Source organism: Poecilia reticulata, chromosome 13 (assembly GCF_904066995.2).
Source record: "Poecilia reticulata chromosome 13, P_reticulata-male-v2, whole genome shotgun sequence".
In the NCBI taxonomy this organism is placed as follows: Eukaryota; Metazoa; Chordata; class Actinopteri; order Cyprinodontiformes; family Poeciliidae; genus Poecilia; species Poecilia reticulata.
Genome location: NC_088842.1, coordinates 4,765,427 through 4,786,041, shown reverse-complemented (window position 1 = coordinate 4,786,041; position 20,615 = coordinate 4,765,427). Strand labels below are relative to the sequence as shown.

Sequence of the window (20,615 nt, the reverse complement as noted above, 5' to 3'; positions counted from 1 at the left end):
GCATCAAACTAATATGTGACAACTGCACAAAAATAAGTATTTTTCTAGCAGCAGTTGTAGTTACATTTGTTACGTTTCACTCATTGTACTTTATTTTCTGATTTTATTTCCACTGAAAATCTATTGTTGGAGTCTCTTTTTTTTCTACATGAAAATTAAGAGAAACTCATAAATTCAGAATAATTAAGTTCAGAGGCAAGTGTGTGTGTGTGCGTGTGCGTGCGTGTGTGTGTGTGTGTGGGGGTGTGTGTGTGTGTGTTGGAAAGTGGGACACCACAATGCATTTGTGCTTAGGGCACTTAAAAAGCTAGCACTGGCCCCGTGTACAGATTCAGAACAAGAAACCCCTGGTTGACCAAATTTAATTTTTAAGAGTGTGCGGATAATGTGTGTGATATTAAAAAAAAAACAAAAAAAAAAAAACAAATTGAATTAAAACCCACCAACAACTGTAGTAAACCTACAACATTTATGGAAAATATGAAAAGTAATACATTTCCTGAACCTGGAGCTCGGTGGGGACATAAATCAGGTCTGTTCTAAATTCAGTGATTGCCTCCAGGATTAAGTTGGTTTAAATTTGTAACAGCCTCTGGACATGATCTTCAGAACTTAAAAAATATGTATGTATATAATTAGCAGTGAATTATCTATTACCAGAATAAAAGTGATTTATTCACTGTGATGAGCTTATATAATGTTAAATATATATTAACATTATAGTTATAATGCAAGACTAATTATTAAACTTTGCTATTAGTAGATACTTTAGCTTAAGAAGTAGGTCTGAAAGTTTCTGTCAAATGTCTGCTTAAGAGGCAAACTTTCTTATTAACTATTAATTCACATGCAATTTAGTCTTTTAGTTTGTTTTTTGGATTAAAAAAAGCATCATACACACAGTAAATGTTAGCATGCTAATGCTAATGTTAGGATGCTGGGTTCCAGTTACATAGACTCGAGTTCTAGTTAAGAAATTGTAATTCCAACATGGCGTCACCATTAGATGCTGTTTGCAGTACATATTACAACTATCATTTTAAGCTTTACATTAGTCGACACAACTTTTAATTTGTTCAGTTTATAGTTGCAAGCACATTGATTTTAGGCGCACTCTGTGCGTTTTGATTTTTATCTGTTTCCCCGACAGTTTTCTACTAATGTTGCGATGAGTGGCCATTTTGAAATGCAGTTTCAACTACGACTGGAAGGCAACATTACCATAGTAATTGCAGTTTACTATGCTAATGCATTAGCATAGCAATGCAGTATACTATGCTAACTGCTAACTAGCATTAGTTAGTTAGCATGCTAATGATATGCCAACTAATTAGTTGATATTTTAAATTTATCTCCTTCAAGGACAAAGGATTTAAGTCATTTAAATTCATTTTTCAAAAATACTTTTATTTGATATTGATCCAGGTACAAGGAAATAAAAGATGGACTTATTTTACAGGTCATGAGAACTAAACTGTAGGAGTTTATTTTCTTGATTCACTCTCTATTTCGGAGAAGAACATGCAAGAGAATACAGGAGGAGGTGTACAAAGAGGTGGGAAAAAAAAAGAAAGGAGAACCGACCGTAGAAATGGCATTGGCTTTGGAGTGTTACCTCACTCCATGCTGTATAGGAAAGACTTCACCCAACAACTTTCACTTTTTGTCATTTTTAATCCGCTTTTATAGCAAAAAGGAAAGACACAGATAGGCTACAAAGAACCAACAATATTGAGAAAACAAACGGAAAGAGGTAAAGCACTTTGAAAAAGACATTTTCTCTTTTGTCTTGACGAGCAAATTGTGTTTTTACTCCCCGTGTCAAAAAGTTACGACTCGAGAAGAGCAGTGCAGTGAACATGCAAGACAAAGAGCGACTTGGATGACAACTGACCGACGTGTCACGGTGCTGAGAGCACAGTCTCCACATCACCTCTTAACGGCCTCGCTGCTCAGCCCCGACCCCAAGGTTCACAAGGAACAAAGATAACAGTTAAAAAGAAAAAAAAAACAACACATTTTATATCTTACAAATTTGTATGCATATTTCACAATATACCTTTATTAGCATTTTAATAAATACAAAACGACACTGTGATTTAAAAGAAAATTGAGTATTAAAGACACAAAAATGCATTTAGACGTTAGAAATATCAATTTCAAATTTGGTATGTTCTTTTACTGACATCTTGTCTTTAAGTTGGATGAACCAGCACATTGGGATCAAAGTCCACAGCAGAAAATTAAAAAGTAATGAAAATAACGGGAAAAAAGGAGTATAACGGATTCCAACATGGGATGGAAAGTGTTTATTAATAAAAAAGGAATGGAATAATCAAGTGGAGATGTGTATGGATATATACACATATATACACATACATAAACACCACCAGAATGCTAAATAACCTGAGATACTCTCTGCACCTCATTCCCAGAACACTGGCCACTGGGTGTATCCTTAAAAAAATAAAATAAAATACGACAATGGTGTTACGACAACAGTACAACAGCATTTTGATGGCCTTTAGTTTCCCCTATTCCCCCATCCCCATTTTTTATCAACATTAGCAGTACAAAAAAGACAAAAACAAACAGTCATTGAACCACAAAAATTCTGAACATTACAATTGAAAAACATTGTTGTAAGCAGCGTCTTGGGAGTCCATAAAAGGCATACAAAGAAACAAGCTTAGCTTCCAAAAAGGACATTTGTTGGAAAAGATTCATATCTAAAAAAATCTGATGTTGTGAAGTCGAAAGCGGTAAATGATACGAGCATGTTTTTGTGGCAGTCAGGTGGATAAGAAAGGGTTTTTGCTTCCCACTGTGGCTCTAGATGTGAAGGCAGTGGAGCCATTGGCTAATGTACAAGGCCTTTGCTTCGTCAGCTCTCTAACCTAAAAATGTGCAGTGTGTAGTAATCACCATTAAAAAATAAATAAAAGTTTCTGACAATACTATGCTGATTGTACTTGTTTTGGATGCTGGCCACTTTGCCCTTTTGTCATTTCTGACTTTAATAGGGGACTTTAAAGACAAATCAATTTTATCTAATCCATTTATAGTTCACTGAGTTTCCCCCTGTGCTTTATAAGCCTGATGAGCCACCAGGCTTTACTTGCCTCCCCACCAGGTTAAGCGTCATTTATTTTAAATATTGTTTTTAAACACCAGTGACAGTGAAGACAGATTAATCTAGGTTTATTGATGACACATTGAACTAGATGTGTCCATGCACTTCCATTGACCTCACTCTCAGTTTTAATAAGTGTTGCCAGGCATGGGCCAAATATATGTATCAAGGTATACCAAGGTCTCAAAAAAATTATTTTAAAAAATGAAAAGCTTCTGTGGTTTAAAGTAGATTTGAAGAGTTTCCAGAGTGACCTAAGTTTTCTCCAGTTATCTCTATTTTTCCCCTATACACTGCCTGTAAAGAGATCTGCAACATTTTCCACAAGCTTAAATTGTGTTTTTTTTCCTCCCCATTGGCAACCATCCTAAGTGAGTGCCTCTTATCTTAATAAGGTAACACTGTTGTAAAACAACTGTAGGTAAGTTAGGAGTAGGATTTAAGCAGGTGAATGCAGGCTAGCTAGCCACACTAATAACTTGTTGATTTTAGAGCAAAAATGTGATGAATTCTGTACTATAACATTCACCTTTAAACCCTGAACCTTATTTAACAAAATGCTAAATAATAAGAAGCTAAATATAACATTAAACTGTAATAATCAGCAGAATGTACTATATTAGCAGCAGTAGGAAGACTTGTTGCTTTTAGCACATGATGTAGCTCTCTACATGATGTTATAAAGATTTTATTATGTAAATAGCATAACACTATGCTGTTTTCACAGGTTATCGTAAAATGATTCTGGCCCATGTCTAAAATGAACTGGTTTCAACCTGGAATTAAGAACTAAGCTAGTTGGAATTTTTAATTCTCAAATAAATCAAACATGAATTTTGAGATTTTATGATTTTTTTTCTGCTCTTAATTTCTCAAAATTGTTAAGTAACCGAAGAATTAATTGACATGTTACAGGTATGTATGGTTAAACTGTATAGAAATCGACAAAGAGGCAAACTGACCATTTGTTTCACATCTGAGTAACCAACTTTCCCACATTTGCCACATTAATAACTCGGCTGTTCCCAGTAAACTAAATGTTTTCTTCATTGATACGATTGGTGATAACAGATTAAACGATTAAATAAGTGCTAAAACAGCAAATGTAAAACAAAATCAGCTCGAATAAAATGTAAACAACGTAATTTAGTTGTTGAAGGAAGTTTAGATGGGTTTGTAACTTGATAAAAAATAAAACCCTCTTTGTGCCATGATGTGATGTCAGCATCCAGACAAAGTTCACCGCTTGTTTTTTTTTGTTTTTTTTTTAAAGTTTGAGGCTGTACTGTGTAGGAGCATGAGATCCACTTTGTAAATGTTTTAGGCACTAAATCATAAATTTAAAAGAAGGAGAACAATAAATTAATACCTAGCCTAATCCATGAGTTGCCTACGTTTCAGATCCGTTCCCAGGCTTGTAGCTCTACCTCGCGCCTTCAGGACTAGCGTCTGCCACTCGGTTCGTCTCTACTGTAGAAATGGATGCTGTCTGTGAGAAAAGCATGACTCTTTAATATCTCTCTGTACACTAGAATATAATCTTCTTCTCTTTACTTTACAGTACAGAAACTCCTCTTCACATATTCGTCCGGTTCTTCATGTCAGCAGGAGCTATGTTTTTGTGCTTATCACCAAAAATTGCAGTGCAAAAAAACAATAATTAATATTAATAATAATGATAATATTAATAATAATTCATGGTAGCTATTAACAAACAATGGATTAAAAAAACAATTATCGTATGGCACAAAAGCCACTTAATTCACATATAGTACAATTAACCAGATAAAACCCAACTGTTATTGTATATGGAAATAAAATAATAATTAAAAAAAATTTACTCTATTGGGTTTGCATAGCAATGCAACAACATGGCAAAGAAAATATTTACAGGAAACAAAATTCCCTTTTCCCGAAGGGTAGATACAACAAAGTTCCCCCTCCCCCCACATAGATGTTTCCTTTTTTTTTTTTCTTCTTTTTTTAAACTTGCCTTTTTCTAACAAAAAGAAAATTACAGTAAGGTAGGTGGTGGAAAATATTTTCTTGAGGACAAAACCATTGTGAGATGTACAGTATGTTTGTGACTTTACATCACATGTATAGTTCTGTGAAACTGCTTCGTCGCTGTGGCGCCCTCCGCTGCTGCGCACCTCCCCTTCTGAGAACGCACAGGTAAGAGGAGAAAGTTTATTGGCCTGGACAGGAGCCCAGGAGGGTCACTCTGTGGAGGAGATGAGCATGGAGGGAAACATGAAGACGGTTCAGAAAAACATCTAAGTAAAAGTGGAAACAAATACCTCAAAAGCCTTGTAGAGCAAAAGTATTCATATGTGTTGAATGTTTCCACATTTTGGCAAGTTATGACACAATTTACGGCTACAAAGTTTAATAGATTTCACTTGTGTGGTCAAATATATAGGTTGAACTACTTTTAAATAGCATATTAGAATATAAAGTTGTTAAATACAGAAGACAATGTCGATTGGGGATTGTGTCAAAGCAAGTTTGTGGATAAATTAATACTGTATTTGTTGCAGACTGCAATGCGCGGGACTCTAAATCTCAGTTTTCCCATGTTCACACGCAAACATAAATACAGAGTTTTCTCAAATAATTGTTTGTAGTTATATTAAACTCAGTTTTTATGTGGATGGAACTCTAAAACACATAAAAATGGATCCGTCTTCCCAGACACACGACTATGTGTTGACTAGGTCTTAATCAGCTGTTCAGCAAAAGTCAAAAAAAGTTTTTAAACAAACAGAGAACAGAGAAAACATATGGCAGCGGCATCAGCATGCTGTGGGGTTAATTTTGTTCAGCAGCAAAAAGGGAAGCAAGTGGATCAATGTGAAGTTTTATGAAACTATGCAGGCCAAACACTTTTGTTCCACTGTAATATTAACATTGTGTACATTTTTAAATTAACCAAATCTTTTTTATACATTTAACTTGCACATATAACTGCACAGTATTTATGTTGAAATGTTGTCCATTCTGTACAGAATTGTATTTTTTAACTCTGTTTTTGTGAGTCTACTTGTATCGATTCCCTGTTGCCAAGGACATTTCCCATTTTGTGGGACAATAAAAGATATTTCTATTATATTCCAAAAATGAATGGCTGTGCAGGAGTTTTAGAACTATTGCCATATATGTTTAACACGTAGTGTCCAAGCCAGTAAAAAGGAAATGCATGGCAGTAAACACTGTTGCTTTGTTTTCATTTTTGTGTAAAGTCCTAAAAGAATGGCGCTAACATGGAAACAAGCCCTTACATAACTCTCCATGTCCGTTGGCCCCCAGAAATTCGGCATGCTCCGTGGCGGTCCACTGTTGTGGTTGCCGCGGCCCGTCGGTCTTGCGTGGCCCCGTTGACCCCTTGGAGGACGCCGTCCCAGAGGAACTGTGGCCCCCGGGGGAGGGGAAGGACGGCTTGCTGTACGGGACACACCCATCCTCTGGAAAACAAAATGCAGACATTTCAGGTGGACAGTTTTACAGAAAAATCACAGAAGAAAAAGTATCAAAAAAAGTATTTTGTTCTCGGTAAATATATTTCTAATAAAACTAATGACAGAAAGGATGACGGTAACAACCCCCAGCAATCCACATATTTAAATATAATGAAAAGAAACGTCTCCACGGCTTGTTTTATATGTAATGAAGGGGAGGGAAAACATGAACATGAAGTCAGGAGTTCAGGATCCAGTTGGCTGACAGGAGACATTTTGAAGTTCTCTTATGCTTTTTCACTTCACATTAAACTAGTCAGTAATTAATTACTTGTATGGATTTACTTTATCACAGACACATTAAAGTGGTCTAGAATGCATCTAGAATTGAACTGAATTGTGCTGCTCATGGTGAAGTTACTCAGTTCGTTCTGACTTGTTCTTATTCTACACTTTAGTTCATCGTTTTTTAGTCGAGGCGTTGCATGTTTGAGCAATTATTCCCTCTGGCTGTGGATGCTGGTCTTACGATTTTCTATATTTGCACATAACAGGAGTTATGTGTAACCATGGCAACGCGCTATTTCTTTTACAACTGGAAGCAGATGATTAGCATGTAGAAAGCTCAAATAAAACCTGAACCATGACTCTAAATCCCAGAGGAGATTTGTGGGAGAAGGAGGAAGTTCAAACCATCTTCCATCCATCTTGATCTTAAGATTTAAATTTAAAATGGAGCAAATGAAGTGGATTAGCAGAGCTTGGTATCCTGGTAATGCTACTGTGAAATATCTTCTGTCTGGAAATTCAGATGTTGGTCTATCATGACTGTCAACAGTCTTCAGTCAGAGGCCTTTATAGATTTGTTGCAAAACTGACTGCTACAGTAGATAAATTCCTGCCCAGAGCATCACCATCCACAACAATCACCTTAAGATATTTGGATGATATGAGTTAAGAGATTTAATTTCCTTTTGGGATAAATGAAGTATTTTTTAAACTGAACTGAATTAATGTTACAAATGTAACATTTTTGTATGTGTGGACAAATGAATTAGCAGCAGGAAAACATTGATGTGGTCAATACTTTCCCTCAAACTGGAAATGTTTGACAGCTACATGACGTAGGGCAAAAGAATAAAAAAAAGCCCTCCATCGGAACGTGACATCTGCAGAGCGGCAGTGCCAGCAAGCAATGCCAGGCTGTGCTACATGACCTCTCCTTCCAGTCACCAGATTTATCATGGGGAACAACAATAGAGGGTCCACTGGTTGGAACCCCCCGCCTCCCCATCACCCACTCTCCCACTGCAGGGCAGCTCAACATTAACCCTCAGCAGTCTCTGTCATCACGTGAAATCTCATCAAACTGCTTCCCACTGTTCTGCTAATGACTGTAATTGAGCCCGCCCTGACCTCCAAGGAATCTCCTAAACATCAGTCAGGACCCTCGCTTACTGTGGCCCCCATTGTTGTCTTACACCTATCAGTTAAAAAAAAAAATCCCTGGCACCAGCAGGACCGGGCAGCGCAGCACGCACAGACAGCGCTAACGATCACACACACACATCCACGCACGCACACACACACACAAATGCACAGATGGAGTGCAGAGCGGCGGCCATTACGCTCCATCTATCGGCTGCTACGCCCTGCTACGTCACTTGGAGCGGAGCGGGCCATCACGGGGGAGAATCCTGGAAAGCAGATAAAGTGGCAGACGGCGCAATCTGCTCGCTCAGTCTCGAAGCGGCGTGGAAGCTCGATTTAACACAAGAACTACGGGAACAAACACCCTATAATTGACGCACAGCTGCGCCCACTGTCTTTGTTCTTTTCTTGATTTCACTGGAAATCAAGAAAAGATTTCCAGTAAAAATCTTTTCTTGGTACTCTTGGTACTCTTTCTAAATTCCAGAATCATATGAGGTAAATAGAAGATGTATTTTTTTTATTTTTTCTAATATGTGGATATCCAATTGTTAAAATTTCAGTCCATGATAGGGAACTACTTCAGCACTTAAAACTCAAATTGTCAATTTTATCTTCAGCTAACAATATGGCTGACCGATGTGGCTTAAAAAGAAAATCTTGTACTTTGTCCTACCAGATCCGATTCACATTTTATTCTGCTCTCTTCCTTTTTTGAAAAAAGAAATGACAGAAAACATTTTCAAAAGATATTATTTCAATCATCCCTATCCTGGGCTGTAAGAAGGAGAATAAGGGCGAGGCAAAGAGAATTTTTGTCTAATTACGAAATCTGGTCATAATATCAGTAAAAAAAAGGCACAATGTTAGCAGAAATTGCAAGAAAACAAGTGTATTATTTACGTGTGCATACTTGTAATAATACGATTTTATTTTCATACTTATGAAAAAAAACATATCCAGTCAGAGGCACATAGTATTCTCTTTAATAGAATACTATGTGCCCTAGTATTCTATTAAAGAGTTTACCCAAATTCAATGTCCAGTTAAAAAGAAGCTGTAAAACAAGATGGCGGCCTTGGGGGTGGGCGTAAAAAATGAAATCTTCAAAACCAAAAATTTGATTGATAAAATCAGTTTATAGGCCAGCCTTATCTAACAAGAGAATACCTGAACTTGCTTACAGGTATTCTGTTTGACACTGAAGCGCTGCAGCTTTAAACATCATAACTTCACAATTTCTCTATAGTTACTGTTAAAAGTTGCCTTGAGTTTGGAGATGGTCTTGGTTTCCTCTGTACCTGATTTGTGGCACCTGCGGGCATCGTCAGTCCGGTCCATGGAGCCCAGCCGGTCCTGGGCCTGGCGATGATGTTCCAGAGAGGTTCGCATCTGTCTGTCAATGGAGCTCTTCATGTCGTCTGGCCCACAGAGCGGCCCTGACATGGGCGTGCGCTCCAGAGACGAAGCCTTCCTGTCCGTGGGTGGTGCCATGCTGTTTACACTGCGGGTGCCCTGGATGCGACCCTGGCCCTGACAGGGAGGAGGCTCAGGGGGCGGAGGTAGGTCTTTGTAAAGAAAAACCACATGGTGAATCAAATTAACTGACACGTGTATCAAATTGGGATTTTATGAGACAAACCAAGACAAGCAGTTCATAATTTTATTTGATAGAAGGATGTAAACATACAAAACTCTATAAGTGAGAGAAAACTAAGATTGGACATCATCCTGTCAGCGCTATACTGTGGAAAATATTTTCAGAGTTGATGGAAAGATGTATGGAGCTAAACACTTAAGTAAAATCATGAAAGTACAGATCTAGATACTGTTGGGAATCTGTGAAAAGACTAAAAGACCTGCATTAAAGCTCTCTGTCCAAAATAACTGAAACTGAATAATGAATAATTTCACTCAGAAAAATTAGCAAATACTTCAGCATTTAGATGAGCATAACTGGTGTGCCAAAACAATTGGAGCTGTAACGGAAGTGAAAATTGGTTTTAAAATTTTTTAATCCGGGTTGGGGGTGGCATCCATTTGTAGTCACCCCTAGGGGGTGACTACAAATTTATTTTCAGATTTATTTTCTATAAAATATAAAAATTGCTGCTACTCTGTGTTCATTTATGAATAAAATTATAATATAACCAATAGTGGGCAGAGTTCTGCTAATGTGCTGATAGCTTAAAATGCATTAGCATTAGTGAATGCAAAAATTCACACATACAAAGTTTTTGAGAGTGTCTTCAGGTTCTCCTTGTGATACATGGTGAGTATCGACATGGCTGAATTTAGCGACTTAGAGTTGGCTAAGTAACATGTTAGTATAGCGCTTTAGCATTAGCTTCTGCTAAGTAATGTGTTGCTATTGAACTTTAGCATTAGCAAAACTAATGTTTATTGTTAGTGGTGCAGGGCAGCAAAGCTAAATTTTTGGCTAGCAGTGCCTGCTAGCCAAAAATACAATATTGCTTGCATAGAATATTGTAAACAATGCAAGAGCAGAACAGTAATTTATATGACGAGTAAGATCTTAAATGTTTTAAAATGTTATAAATGTTTTTAGAAAACATTTCACTGAACCAACTGGATTATATTTACGCCGTGTTGGCCTCACCGTCTGCACCAGCGTCTCTCCGGTGAGGTGTTGTGCCTTGACTTCGTGGTTTGCGGGTGGGCCTGGTGACCCTCTGGTGGCCCAAGCTGTGTGTGCCGACTGTGCTACCATCTGTTGAAAATGGACTGCTGGGACGGGGCCTGTGGGACAAGCCTTTACCTGCAAACCAAGAAATCGGTCAATCCAAATTTATACTCGCAGTGCATAAAAAAAAAAAAAAAGATTCCATTAACAAAAAGGCCGCCTGGTTAATAAAGCCTGAGGAGCCGCCACCCAGAGAGCAGAGATGGAAGTGATACCATTAAAGACACATGACATCAACTCAGTTTGGCAAAACTGTTTGAAGAAAACGGTTTTCATTCATTCACAAGTGAAGGATTTAGAGCGAGAGAACAAAAAGTGTAAAAGCTTGCATATTTAACTGGTCTCCCATGTTTTACTTATACAACCCATGGAAGAAAAAAGGAGAATCAAGAAGAGGGCCATGCACAGTCTTTGTGCAGATTCCAAAAAAAGCAGAAAGGCCAAGAAAACATGAAGGCAGAAACCATCAGCCAGCTGATGACAGAGGGAATTATTAGAGGAGAGCGGCTCCACTGCAGCAGCACAGTGGGTATCCAGTTTCCACAAACCAACCTCTCTTGCTGAGGCTAGTTCCCTCAAGGCGGTAGCCTGCCTTGTCTGCAGCAGCCACAAGGGCCTGGGCAAAGCTGCAGTGGGTAAAGATGGAGCCATCGGAAGAACTGCCCAGACTGGATCTATGGCTGGAAAAATTACGCTCATCCTCCGAGGCCGAGCCCCACCCATTCACCATGGACCCTGTGGAACACCACAGCTTTCAGGAAGAGTGTTCTGGGAGTTCATCATACAATAAGGCAGTATTGTCCTGGATCTTAAAACTGTTTTAGTTCTTGGTCCTTGTGGATCATAGTTTTGGTATTCTGGTTCCTGTCTCTTTTTTCTTTTGAGCTTTTCTGATTTCTTGAGTCATTCTTGAATTATGCTCCAATTAGTAATTGTGATGTTTTTATTCCCTCTCCATCTAAATCAATCAACCTGATACTTGTTCCATTAAGCACCCCTGCTCAATATTTATATCACCCAGCTTCATTCATTCTTTGTCAGTTCCTTCTGCTCTAAATTCTAGATTTAGGACATTGCTAAGTGAATTTCAGTTTTTGTCATTTAAGACAGTGGTCCCCAACCTTTTTATTACCGCAGACCGGTCAACACTTGGAAATTTTGCTGCGTCCCGGTTGGGAGGGCGATAGGGGGGGCGTGAACCGTCAGATAAGGCTTCTGCATGTTGGTGTTTCCGCTAAATCCTGAATATACCCAATTTGGGTTGTCTTAGCCTTTTTATCGCAGCCTATGGGGTTTTCCCTGACTGGGAACGAGAATACAACCTGCTGAATGTGACAGGTAACCAATCAAAAAGCGCGGTGACGTAAGAACAGAGGGGAATCCCAAACAGCTGACATATCGCACAACTGTGAGTCCGGTGGATATTGGAGATGATATGTGGAAATGTTTATTATATGTAAAGGTCATTATTATATGTTTATTCAGTTAAAAATGTTAACTATGAAAAAACACAGTCACCTCCAAATCATAGTGCAGCAAACAGAGCGGCTGCTCCCGTCGTCTTTTATCCACCGCCTTTTCTTTTTGTTACGTGTTTTATCTCTTAAAATGAGTCCATAAACTATCACTATTGCTTCTACATCGTCATCCGTGTTTGGTTATTCTAAATTCCCGTATGCTATGTTGGGAGTTTTGTGGAGTTTCTTCTGGAATCGTGATGTTCGTGACTGGAATCGGTTCGTTTCTCCAGCCACACGGCAGAGGCACTTTTATCAACTCTGTGGTCACAGAGATTTGGAGAATCGGCCGACAATTCTTAAATCTTGCCATCTAAACCAGACTTAAGACTCACAAGCTCTACTCATCTCCTCTCGACAACTGCCCAAACGCTCTCTGACTCTGGTCGCTATGGTAACGTTTACATATCCCGTCAAAATAAGATACAGATGCGTCAAAAAACAAACATTTTACTTTCGTCAAAATTTTAACTCATGATAATGACTAACGGGAGCCCTGAGCTTGTTTCTCTGCAACGAGATGGTCCCATCTGGGAATGACGAGAGACATTCCCAAATGGGAATGACGCTGGTTCTGACGCTGGTTGTGTTCTCGCTGTTGAACCGCCGCTACGCGCTACAGGTAGTAATATTTCAGACGGAGCGCCGCTTCTGCTCCACCTGGTAGTGACTTTCACACCAAACGTCTGCTTAAAGCTGCAGCATCTAACTTAAAAAATAATAATTTTACATACATATTAAAACTTTTGCTGGCCCAACATGAGACAGATAATCTCTGAAAAAATAATCGATCTCCTCTGCCTCCTCCTTGTTCTGCATAATTACTCCGCTCAGTCAGAAACAGTCAATCAGAACTAGTAGCAATCAGGTAGCCGCCATGCTATCAGGAAGTTTTCATGCAGTAACTCAGGATTGTTTATTGTAATGGATTCTGTATTTGCCTTTGAATGTTAAGTTGTATACTTGAATTTTTTGGCAATGTTGAGAGGTTTTATTTTGACTCTGCATTATTTAACCTCTTCAGAGCCTTCATTGATTTTAGATTGTTGAAGATAGTATTACTGATAGCAGTACAATTTGCACAATACCTGTTTTTTTTAGTTTTCTTCTTGGAAAAAGTTATTAAAAACAAGTTTTTGTCTAAATTAAGGTGAATTTATGGTTTCTTTTTCCACTTAATGTAACCGGTACTGCTTATGATTAAAAAAAATAATAATTATGTGATCGGTATCGGTGATCGGCCCTCATGGGTGATCGGAATCGGCAGGAAAAAACCTGATCGTCACATCTCTAGTACATACAGACACATAATGCTACTGAGTGATCCTAGAAAAATAATATTTAAATCACTACACTTAAATCACTTTGTTTCTACCGCAGGCTGTTTCTGTTCTTGTAAGAGAAAAAATGTTGTGAAGTCATTTTGTTCTGGCCTGCCCTCTTTCAACTATTACAAACACATACCTACAAAACACACACAATCACACACACACACGCACGCACACACAAAGGAATGCACACAGTGAAGCAGCAGGACTGTCATCAACTGATTATGAACTTCTTTTGATAAAGAACAATACGAGCACTTGTGAAGACATGCACCTCTGGTGACGTCTCACTGAACACTGTATAGAAAGAAACACCTGGTGGTAAGAGCAGAGTTTCATCCTGCTGCTTAAAAAAGCAGAGCCACCCGTGGTTAAGCAGCGGGGATATTTTAAGAATCGGCATATAAAAATTTATTTTTTAATTCCTGAATGTACTTTAAAGGGTAAATATATTTTGCAGCTACAAAAACTAAAAATATTAAAACTATGAAATTTTGTTTTGCATCAATTTAGTTTTCAGATAAGACAAGGAATTTTAAAAGGCACTTTTAAAAAAAACCCAAAATGATTATTTGGAGTTAGACACTTAAAAATAGTAAGCATTTTCATGTATAGATACTGACTTGAAGTTTGTAGCTTTGATGTCCTTATCGCTAGGGTTACTTTTGTTTTGCTGACAAAACACCTTTTGTAAAGGGAATGTGTCAAATGGATAAACAGAGAACAAAAACACTTTTACTACAAAGATTGTCTGAACAGAAAATGTTGGTGAGCTCTAGTGTGATGAAAGATGCAGGAAGACTTTATTATTGTCTTTATTGTCTTTGTCTTCATAAACAAGCCTCGGGTCACTAGGTGGCAGCAGTGTTCAAATGAATCAACAGGCCGCCTGTTCAAACCAGTAGAAGAAGTAGCTTGTACAAGCACACTGGTGTACAGAGCTGATGGAGGAGGATACAAGTGCGGGAAAAAATGGAAGCACGGGTTTAGTAACACAAGTATGACGGAGTATTAGAGCCAGACCAAGAGAAATTTTAACTGTGAAACTTTTTGTGTTGTATTTGTTGCTTCTTGGCCAGGACTCCCTTGAAGAAGAGGTTTTTAATTTCAATTGGCTTTCATCCTGGTAAAATTAAGGTTAAATAAAACAAAACCAACCCAAAGCTAAGGGATGAAGACACAGCACAGTTCGCACCACAGCTACAGTCAACAGTTGAAGCAGGGAGTCTGCAGCCAGACCATTAAGGCGTCTATGGAGGCTGTGGGCAACACAACCTTATTAGCATTAATCCAGGACAAAACTTTTGATAGTTTAAAGCAGATCCCATGATATCAATAACCACTCGGTCCAAATAATCCCCCTGTGTGTTCAGCCATCATAATTAACCCCACAAAAACTAAACAAACATGAATTTAATCAGTACTTGGCAAAAAGTTTTACATCTAGTCAAACCGGGTCAAAAAGAAACACAGGGAAGATGCATATACACTGTCCAACTCATGACTACTGGATTATACACATCCTACTGTATTTCTTTGTGCCTTGATTTTTTCCCCCCCATACATATAAAAAGCTGGGCCAGCAACTTTAAACATAAAAGTGTCTGTCTGCCAATAAAAATATGGCACTTTGGCGAGCAGAAACACGGAGAACAGTCGGCTAATGTGACAGCTTTCAGTGGAAATGGTTTGGCAGACTTTGCCTGAGTGGCACGAACCCAAAGAGCTCAGCTCACACACTCCCATCTCTTTCCTCACACACCGCAACGCCATGGAACAGGCTGGTTTAACAGAGAACCGGGATGGTTCGAGGGTAAAGGCGGCCGAGGCAGCAAATGGGATGATTGTTGGACCAATTAAAAGGTCAGTCTGCTGCCACCTCACAAGAGTGGCAGCAGATGGACGCTGAAGCGAACACGACTCGCACAACAATCCAATGCCTCTTGCTCCCCTGGATTGTACTATCCTTTGAAATAACATGTAACACTTCTGAAATTGGGCAGAAAATGATGACTGTGGTTTATATATCCAGACACGCTGGGGAAATCCCCCCTCAAAGTTTTCCAACTTCCCCCTCCGTCTGCAGGCCTCCTTCATTTAAAAAGAGACGGCTGCCACTTCGCTGGATGTGACTTTGGGGAATTGCACTTTCGGCAGCAAAAGTTGCAACAACTTTCCACTTTGATTGCAGGAAAATTCACTCAGAATTATTGGAAGACTTCTGCACAGGCTCGCAAAAGGTTGTGCATCTACTGACATGACCCATTTCTCTTTTTTTGTGCAGCCGTGACTGATATCGGAGGGAGTAGCCGCTTCGAGCACTCTGTCTATCCTCTCTCTATTTTCTTTAAATTTCTTTCTTTAGAGTTTTTTTTTCTCTGAGAAAGAAAGACAGAAATTCCACTGGGCCCAATCCTCCCACAAAGAATAGAGAGGATAATGAAGTATTGGCAGTGCCAGCCAAAGCACTGAGGCTTCCAAGTCCTCCAGCTCGGCTAAGGGAGCACTGCCTCAGCAAATCACATCACAGAGCAACTTTTCAGCCACACTTAGATCCACTCTCTATAGAAGAAAACCTCTTCTAGTCTGAAACATCAGGCCAATCCAACATGTTATCATTCCAGTTTAATTAGATTGGTGTGAAGACTTTTTGATGTAGGTAATCTACACGTCTCTGTCAAATTGCCACTATGTCGCATATATCGCATATATAAATCACGCATATATATATTTTTAGCTCAGCTGTGCTAGTAGGGTTTTTCTGACTTAGCATTCTTTATCTAAAAGAGGCAAATAGTCATTTAAAGAGAGGCAATTTAAAGTATCAAAATCTCCCTTGCCAAATGTATCAGTCAAGAGAAGGGTACCAAAAAAAGCTGAAGGAGGATACAATTTCTCTGCATCTCATTCATGCATACATTAAAGTCAATATAATACTGGCTTCACCTGAAGAAAAGTGAGATTTTGGATCTGCTTAGTTCATAAAGAAAATTGACAGAAAATCTTTGACTGTTTGGAGTTTTATAACATAATGCTATTCCCTCTTCAATCACACACTGCTCTTACAGTGGTGGTCTGACTCTTTTTATGAACATTTGACGATGTTTATGCATATTTCCTTGAATCTCCCACGGCAACCATTCGAGGGTGCCTAAACTACCACGTTGTTACATTTTTAAATTCACATATCACATTAGATGGAAAAGGTCACAAGAATTGTAACGGACGTGCATGATATATTTTTCCCCTGCATTTAGTTACCGTTAATGTAATGTTTCAAACCACAACTTTTACTATCTGTCATTTTATCATATCTCAAATGAGAGCAATGGGCCGAAATGTCCTCTCTCTCTAAAAAAAAAAAAAGTCAGCTAACTCCTTACACGCTCCATGCACTGACAGAGAAAGGCCAGTAAACACTGGATGGTTTGGGGGCAGTAAAACTCTGGCCGTGTCCCTCCTGCCTCTAAAACTGATTTATGACGACGGAAACCATAATCTGCATGTCGTTATGAGGGAAAATGATTCCCTCTGACGAGAAGCCGTCTCTACCTGCGGTCTAGTGAAGGGACACTACTCCTCGCGGGGCTTTATGGAATCGGCCACAACAGTCTCCCCAGTTTTACAGCTCTTACATTACACGACCTGTACAAAAACCAAGTAATACCTTTTATCTCACTGGCTTAAGAAAGAAATCTTCTGCAATACCCAAAACAACTTGAGGACTTAAATTGATCAGCTAAAGATAGGCTCTATGAGCCCAGAGCACAGTAAAAACACATCGCCTGAGCAGAAACACTGCTTGAGGAAAAAAGAAAGAAAGAAAAAAAACCCTGAGGAGATGGAGGATATTTTCCAAAGCTTTAGTGAGGACACTTGATTTACTAGCCTTTGGTGTAACATTATGAAAACAGAACTATTTCCATATTACTGAAACAATGTCAGATCTATCAAGCAACACCTGACAAGAGCCTCGCTCTTGCCCTCCCTCGCTCGCTGAGCATCAAAACGGCAGCCACGATAAATCTCGGCGGTGTTCTCCTATCTGTCCTCTCTCCTTTCTGTTCACCCTGGAGCAGGGACCGATGGGCTCAGAAGCACACGAGTGGGGAGATAAGGAGAAATATTGCTGTCTTCATAGCAATACAGCGGAGAAGAAATGCTGCACATTTGAGCACAGTCACCGCAGCAGCATATGTCAAAACAAACGCGCTGTTCCATCATCCCTTAGAAAGTCACGTTTTAGCATTTAGACCCGCTATTTCTGCTATGGCCATTTTAACACATTTAAATTGATCAGTGTGGAATTAACTTTGAGTTTATTTATGTGAGAGGGACACGCACGACAATAAGCTTTAAAGCTGCAGTATGTGACTTTTATTAACAACGTGTATTTTTTACGTATTTCACTGGATGAAAAGTGGAATTTTCGACAGCTATTGACACCTAGTTCTGCTGTGCGCATGGAGATTGAGGGCTATCGGCAAGAGGTTTTTTGTCAGAGTGGAAAATTGTAGAGCACTGTCAATGGTCAAAAACGCTGTGTGTCCATGTTCCCTTATCACCCCTCTCCCCTTGTGCCTGGCAGAGGTTTTCGTATTTAAATGAAGTTGCTGAGAGCCATGCAAATGCAAATAAACTGTTGAGCACCGCCTTGTGACTCTCATTCCTGTTGTAGCTATAACCCATTTTACCTTCTGTTCACCTGTTTACTAGACTCAGGACCTGGCCAAAACCCCTCAGTGTTATTGAGAAATAATGAGATTTAAGTATAAAACAGGCATTAATGCTGAAAATGTTGTAATGTTACAAAGTCACACAAATGGAACTAATTTAGTGTGACATTCACCATCCAGCACTGAACACACGTAGCTCAACTTAGGGATGTAACCTTAACACTTAAGTGTGCATATCAAAGTACAATTTTCAGGGTAAATCTGATGATATATTGTCAACATTGCATGTCTGTCAAGTTTATCCAAGATTGTGTGATGGAATGCAGACCGCTGTACACATTTCCAGGAGAAGTTTTTCTGCCAACGTGAAAACACTGAGCTTTACATAAAGCATTAGTTGTGTCATCATGACAAAGTTCCAATCATTTGCACATGTAAAATGTTGGTCATTATAATATCACAGGCAGATGTTCATGGCATACTAAGTTGTTGTTGACTCTTCTGAAATTGTCTCCTAATCTGGACTTTGTGATTAAACATTCTCAGTATTCCAAGCCTGTATTCCAACATGTACTCCTTCAAATGAAGATGTCAATACATGTTGGTGTTGCAGTGCAATGGGCCAAACAGTTTAACACATTTTGAGACGTCTGTATGTATTGTTCAGTTATAGAAGTATGCCATGAAGAAGTATGTTTGGAGAAAGAATATTAAAACAATAATCTATCTTATCCATTAAAATATATATTACATGTGTGTTAGGAGCACTAAAAAACTTAGTTTTGATTGAATTGATGATATAAAAGAAGAATATGCATGAATACATACAAAAGACTTTTGTTAAACGTGATCTTACTTTGACATTCCTCCCATCTGAAGATTTATATTGTGATTGCACAACTTAATCAAAAATAATAATAAAAAAACATGTTCCAGAGTGGTTCATTGTACATAAAATATTTTTGTGAATAATATTCAAACTAATGTTAATGTTCACTGATTGCTTTATTGCAATGCTATATTGGACCCAGAGTCATGCTATATTGGAGTGGTAGTGATACCATTCCACATCACAATACAGGACTTAAGAAACTACAAATGATTTATCAGTATTCAGTTGCTTAACTCTAAAGTTTAAATTGAAGAACAAAATGGTTGAAAGTGTGTGATACCTTCTTATAGAGTATAAACATTTGTATTCTTTTTTTTAAAGTGTTGTTAGTTAAGCACTAAATATAACACAGATGATGAATCATTATATTCTGTATAAACTAAAAAGGAGACAGCTCAAAATAGAATTGAGTAAATAAACATATATACATTTAAAAACATTTTAGCAATTAATTATAATAAAAAATAAAATATACTGTCACGTAACTTTTGATAAAATAACTTTTTAGAATTCTTTTTTTCTGTCAATTTTCATTGCAGTAATGCGCTTTCATAGTCGGTCAAGCAGCCACCATTAAACTCCAGAGGAAGATTTGCACCTGTGGTAACGGGTGCTACTGCTAAATCCAACATGAACGAAAGTGCCCGTGCGTTGTGTAAAATGGTGGAAAAAATACTATTTCACGGAGTTACTTTTTCAGTATCGTTTTGATATTAAGCAATGTTCCGGCGGAAAACAACAGATGACACCGCGCCGACTCTAACTCTAACTCACGGTAAGAAAGTTTTTATGAATAGCGAGTACGTGCAGCGAGGCGTACGTGCGTTGATTCCCGACTGTATAATGGTTGGTTGAGAATAATTTTAACTTATTTACTTATGTATTTTTGAGAAAGCGATATATTTGCTAGAATATTTTTTTAATTTTACATTTATTTCCACAGACACTCCACAAAATGGGAGTCACATTTGTCAATCAGAACTCTTCAGGAACGTTCTGATGTCCGTGATGAGGACAGAGATGCAACTGTGTGTGAGTATCTACTATTTTAGAATGTTGATATTTTATGCTTCAATATTGTTTATGTACATAATGTAATTATGCTATGTATTGACAAAGCACAAAAATGTATTCCAGCTGCATCCAGGACTTACTGGCAGTCATCCAGATGTAGCTCAAGAAAGAAGCAGGTAAGATCTAGAGATGTCACAATTCCTTGAATGATGACTGTGATTTTATTAAAGTCCATCAAAGCAAATGATCTGCCTCAGAGTTTGTTGAATGATGTTTTACTATTTATTACCAACTGCTTTTAATTCTTTTTTTCTTTCAATTGTTTCCAAGTGTTTTCTATTTTTCATTAAAGTTTTTATTTTCTGTAAGAATGTATTAATATAATGTGTTTTGTTTTTTTGTTTTTTAGTTTTAATGTCTTATGTGTGCATACTAAGCTGGAAGTTGCCAAACAATTTCACT

General features: G+C 38.3%; 1 protein-coding gene across 12 annotated transcripts in view; it reads right to left on the bottom strand.

The window, feature by feature from the left end:
- Window positions 1-1,386: 1,386 nt before the first annotated feature.
- The window catches only part of robo2 (roundabout, axon guidance receptor, homolog 2 (Drosophila)), a 525,042-nt gene continuing 505,813 nt past the window's right edge, over window positions 1,387-20,615 (bottom strand). For 7 of the 12 annotated variants that reach the window (XM_008424864.3, XM_008424869.3, XM_008424867.3 and 4 more), the window contains 5 exons: window positions 11,279-11,461; window positions 10,643-10,801; window positions 9,324-9,590; window positions 6,415-6,597; window positions 1,387-5,357 (listed from right to left, as the gene is read on the bottom strand). In XM_008424864.3, coding sequence (XP_008423086.1) covers window positions 5,356-5,357; window positions 6,415-6,597; window positions 9,324-9,590; window positions 10,643-10,801; window positions 11,279-11,461 — 794 coding nt within the window. In that variant the 3' untranslated portion in view covers window positions 1,387-5,355. The remainder of the gene's footprint in view (window positions 5,358-6,414; window positions 6,598-9,323; window positions 9,591-10,642; window positions 10,802-11,278; window positions 11,462-20,615) is intronic. The other 5 variants (XM_008424871.3, XM_081614911.1, XM_008424873.3 and 2 more) reach the window with 1 other exon arrangement.